This window comes from Brassica oleracea, chromosome C4 (assembly GCF_000695525.1).
Source record: "Brassica oleracea var. oleracea cultivar TO1000 chromosome C4, BOL, whole genome shotgun sequence".
Lineage (NCBI taxonomy): Eukaryota > Viridiplantae > Streptophyta > Magnoliopsida > Brassicales > Brassicaceae > Brassica > Brassica oleracea.
In genome coordinates this window covers 8,719,178-8,724,491 of record NC_027751.1, presented here as the reverse complement: position 1 = coordinate 8,724,491, position 5,314 = coordinate 8,719,178, and the positions used below count along the sequence as shown (strand labels likewise).

The following is a 5,314-nucleotide window of genomic DNA, read 5'->3' as shown; positions in this document are numbered from 1 at the left end:
GATACCTCTTTTCTCTCGGAATGTTTCCGAGGACCGTTCCATCGGAAATATCCGAGGAGATACCGACGAAAAGTCCTAGGAAATGTTTCTTCGGAATGTCCTCGGAATCTTTGATTCTCGGTATTCCTTCGGAATTTTCCGAGGAAATTCCGAAGAAATTTTACTTTCCGACGAGAAATTTTCGACGACCATTCTCGTCGGTATGTCCTCGGAATACCGTTATTCCGAGGACATACCGACGATATTTGTCGTCGGAATACCGGTGTTTTCTTGCAGTGGAACATGCATCATTTTTCTTTTTATTTGTCAACAATGGTATTTTGAAGTTCGAGGTTAGAGAGATGCCACCAAAGAAAACCCTAATTTCATGGAGCCAAGGTTCGAACAATTTTTTTGAAAATGATATAAAAATACTGATGTGATATTTTTTAATAATTTGATATAAGCACAATGAGTCTAGTTTAGTGTATAATTGAGATTTAGACTGATCAGTAGAATTGAAACTTATCTCACAACCTCAACCCAACATTTGTACTAATGGAACGGCCGAGTTTTCATCTAAATATATGTCATCACTTGACAGATAACATCGAGTGGGAGAATGAAAGTTGATTAGGTGATCCATCGCTAATACCTAATCTCATTATATATTCAGTAAGTACGATGCAAAGTATATACTGGTTGGTCAGAGGTGGATCGAAATCAGATATCAATTTGCGCTGAACACTACTTTTCCATTATGACTCCAAAATTTACTTGGATTTGTAACTTCTAAAATTGTTTTACATAATACTAAAATAAATCTCTTAAAACTATAATAAATGACGTTCTTAGTTAACTATAAATTAGCACGTATTAACTTATTCCGCTTTTTTTTTTTTTTTTCTCTGTGGCACAATGGCCTAGTAGTTCCTCTTAATAGAGGCAGTTGCAGGGTTCGAACCCCGCTTGGTGAGATGGCAGCAGAGGTGGTGCGACCACTGACCCACTTGCTCCTCTCAGTATTCATAAATCACGGCAAAAAAATAATCTATAAATTGTTATATAATCTATAAAACTATATACAACAACAATCATCAATAATAGCTTATCAAACTTTAAACTTGTAAATTGTAATGTAGCTTATAAACTAGATAAGCAACAACAATAAAGCATTCATAATAGCTAATCAAGCTTTATCATGAACTCCAAATATATAACACAAATAAACCGAAAACAAAACATGAGTTTGCTCCATAAATGGGAAATCGACGCAGCAATGATATTGAAATAACATAGTGGAAAGGAAAAGCACAAGTGTCTTTTTACACCACTCTATGGAATGAAATGAAAGTTAAGGAAAAAAAGTCAAATGAAAAGCCTATTTTTGACACAAGTCACAATTGTGTTCTTCTTGCTTTGCTTCAATCTCACATCTCTCTCCCTCCTGTTCCTATTGTGTTCGGAGAGAGACAGGGGTGGAGAGAGGGACCCATGCATGGGCATTATAGAGGTGTAAAGTCAGGCATGGATAGAAAGCAAGTCTCCAAGTTTGATAGGCTGCTCATGCATATATCGTAACGATCATATAATATTCGCAATATGTACATATAATATTTCTGAGTGGGATTAAAGGTTGCGAGGTTAACAAACTGAGCTTATAAAAGAAGTAGCTCAAGTACAATTGCTCCATTACGTCAGATGACATCATTGAATTTGATTTGAAGAATCACGAAGAAGATTAGAAGAGAATCGTTTCCATCAAATAAGGGATCCGTTAGTCAGAAGCTTTTAATATTCTATCAATCAAATAATGGAACCCTTAATTAGTCATAATAATTACATAGCCTTAATTTATATCTCAACCAAATTACATCTACGGATCTGCCGCTGATTAATGGTCTGCTCTCACATCTCAGTAAATGATATACCAAGAAGAGATTGCGAGTTGGTTTCGATTTCTACTAGTCTTAACTATACTCTATCTAACAAGAAGAGATTGAGAGTTGGCATCATCATATATATACATCAAAACCAGAATTTTGTTCTTAGCGCTACTTAAACGTCTTTTGTTCAATATAACATAGAATCGAGATGCAGATTGTGCGAAATGGTATGCTGCTTGAGCAATTTAGATAGGAATTAAGAGAAACGTAGCAAAAGCAATATAGTAGACCTTCCATCGTACGTATAGATCCCACACCTCAAAACCAATGAATATGATGGAAATGCATTATACTCTGTTCTCTTTACCGTAAGGGTTAAGCAAACTCTAGGAATAAGTAAGGAGGGGGAGTAGGAAAATATCTTGGTCTTCCCGAGCACTTCGGGAGAAGGAAGAAGGACTTATTTTCCTCTATTGTGGATAGAATGCACCAACGTTCCATTAGCTGGTCCCCACAATTCCTTTCCACAGCAGGGAAAGCAACTATGCTGCAGTCTGTACTTTCACTGATCCCTAACTTCGCCATGACTTGCTTCCTACTGCCCGTGAGTCTCTGCAAGCGTATCCAGTCTGTCCTCACCAGGTTCTGGTGGGATCAAAAACCAGGAGAAACCAAGATCTGCTGGGTCTCCTGGGAGAAGCTCACGCAACCGAAAAGCCTTGGGGGTCTTGGCTTCCGTGATATTCAAGCTTTCAACCAAGCTCTCCTTGCTAAGTTAGCATGGAGATTGATAACAGCTCCAGACTGTCTCTTCTCGCGGATCATCCTGGGTAAATACTGCCACAAGACGTCCTTTCTGAAGGTAGAAACCAATACAAGCATCTCTCACGGATGGAGGGGTATCCTCAAAGGCCGAGACCTTCTCCTCCAACATCTTGGTAAAGTTATTGGCAATGGAGAGACTACGAATGTCTGGAACGACTCTTGGATCCAACCGAAGAAAAATCTGAAACCCTTTGGCCCAGTCTTCGAATAAGATAAGGATTTGATGGTGGCTGACATCCTCACTAGAGAAACAAAGGAGTGGAATGTGGAACGCATTAACATGTTGCTCCCGGAACTAGCCTCCCTTATCTTTTCCATCAAACCAAGCGTTCTTGAGAATCGAGACTCCTTCATATGGCCTCTTCAGAAGTCAGGTGTCTACTCGGTTAAATCAGGCTACTTCTCCCTTCAGGAGGCTCAAGTTATTCATTCTAACCTCACCTGGCTCCCAGAGAACTTTAATTGGAAGAAATTTGTATGGAATCCACCGCTTCTCCCCAAGATTAAATTCTTCCTTTGGAAAGCACTTCAGATGTCTCTCCCCACCGGTGAGAATCTCCAGAAGAGAAGCCTCCTAGCACATACTCTCTGCTCACGCTGCGGGGAAGTGGAGTCCATTGATCATATCTTCCTCCATTGTAGTTTCGCTGCTGAAGTTTGGAGTTTCAGCCCGTGGACCACCCAAGTTCAGATCGATGCTCACACAACCTTCCCCACCCTCCTGCAATCGTCCCAAACATGGAAGAACCTTCCCCCCTTTGGGTGCCGGGGTAATCTATTGCCCTGGATCTGTTGGAATCTCTGGATCGCCAGGAACAAGCTCCTCTTTGAAAACCGCCTCTCAACTACCACAGAGGTCTTCCACCTATCGATTCGAGCGCTGAAGGAGTGGGAGCAAGCCCAAATCGCAAATCCTACGCTGTCTGGTCCCAGACTGAAGCCTCCCCTGCAACTCTCACCACTCCCGGATTCCACGGTCTTCTGTAATACTGATGCTGCCTGGAAATCAGACTCCGCGGGGATCGCATGGATCTTTACGGATTCATCTTCGACTGTTTTGTAGCAAAAGACCCTGTCTCTGAACCATGTCTCCTCCCCTTGCATGGCTGAAGCAATCGCCATCAGAGGAGTGCTCCTCAACGCCGCTTCTCTACACTTCACTAACATCTATCTTCGCTCAGATTCACAAGGGCTCATCAAAGCCATCAACCAGAAAGTTTGGACTATCGATCTGTATGGAATCCTTTCAGATATCGACTCTCTTGCTTTCTCTCTATCATCTCCGTTTTCCTTTGTTCGTTTTGTGTTTATTCCGCATGCTGCGAATGAACCTGCTGACTGTTTGGCAAAGGCCCATCTTCCTCATTTTATTGTAACCTAAACATTTGGGCTTCAGGCTCAGGTTTTTTAATTTAAGTACTCCGTTGAACAAAAAAAAAATTTTGTTCTCTTTACCAATGTGAAACTTTCTTTGCAATTATTCCCGATAATTTGAGTTATATATCTTCACTCACACCAAAGTTATGTACCATACTTTTCTACACACACACGACACCACTTAATTGCATGAGTATGTGACCTAACTTAGAATGCATGGAGCATTAGAGCTTTTGATCGATGCAGTCGACATTTGGAAACATTTCGAAAATATCTTGTATTCTTGTTATTTATTTTATGTTATTTAACATAATTTTCTTTCTTTATTTTTCTCTGATAAGAAAAAACATATTATTTTCATTTCCAGATTTTATATGTTTTTTTTTTTTGATAATCGTAGTGTAATCGCAAAAGTTTTCTAGGCCCAATGACTAATCACTACGAGGTCCGTAGGATCCGCGTTTTCTTAGCAGACATCCCGGGTGGCCAAGGAGAATCGAACCCATGGCGGTACTCATATTTTATATGTTATTTATTTAAGGTTTTCAATTTTATGGCTCACTAGTTTATATGAATTTTTTATGTCCACCAAATCCCTCGGTAAATTATTACATATTTAAGTCATATTTTGGAATTTTGCTAAAGAACATCATATCATAAGTTTGACATGATTAGTGAGCAAATTGATATATCTATTTATAGAACTTAATATCGTGATTGTCAATATTTTCCTTAACATAGAGACTCGAGAAGGAAACACATGTGTCATTATTCTTTCTTTGTGTGTTCAAAGTGTCATTATTCATTACACTATTACTTTAGTTTTGATTAAAAAGTCTTTGAAAATTTCAAAGAGAGTAGTAACTAAAAGCGCAATAAGCCAACAACCCAAACCTTCAGTCAGAAGCTGTCTGAAAAACAAAGCAATGCTTTTAAGGAACCTGTTATAAGATAAACTTTGAAATGATCCTCCACTTCTTTACCAACTCAAGCACTATGATCATCTACTCATCAAGCACTATGATCACCCACTCATTTACCAAATTAAGCACCATCTTTGTTATTTTATGTATTGTTGTTCACTATAAATACCATCACTCATCTCACTCTTTTGTACACCATAAACAAGAACAAGAGTTTATAATCAAAGAACCATTACATCTTCTTCTTCTTCCTTATAATAAACTCTCTCCCTTATACTAGTGTTATTTGCTTCCTACGGGTATTAAATTCTACTCTTATTTAAA

At 38.9% G+C, this 5,314-nt stretch overlaps 1 protein-coding gene across 1 annotated transcript; it reads left to right on the top strand.

The window, feature by feature from the left end:
- Nucleotides 1-2,409: 2,409 nt before the first annotated feature.
- Nucleotides 2,410-2,901, top strand: LOC106338031 (uncharacterized mitochondrial protein AtMg00310-like). The gene has a single exon (XM_013777102.1). The coding sequence runs from the start codon at nt 2,410-2,412 to the stop codon at nt 2,899-2,901; it is 492 nt and encodes a 163-aa protein (XP_013632556.1).
- The last annotated feature ends 2,413 nt before the right edge of the window (nt 2,902-5,314 follow it).

Excerpts from the sequence above, each read along its gene's own strand:
- LOC106338031 (XM_013777102.1), top strand. The coding sequence starts at position 2,410 with ATGCTGCAGTCTGTACTTTCACTGATCCCTAACTTCGCCATGACTTGC.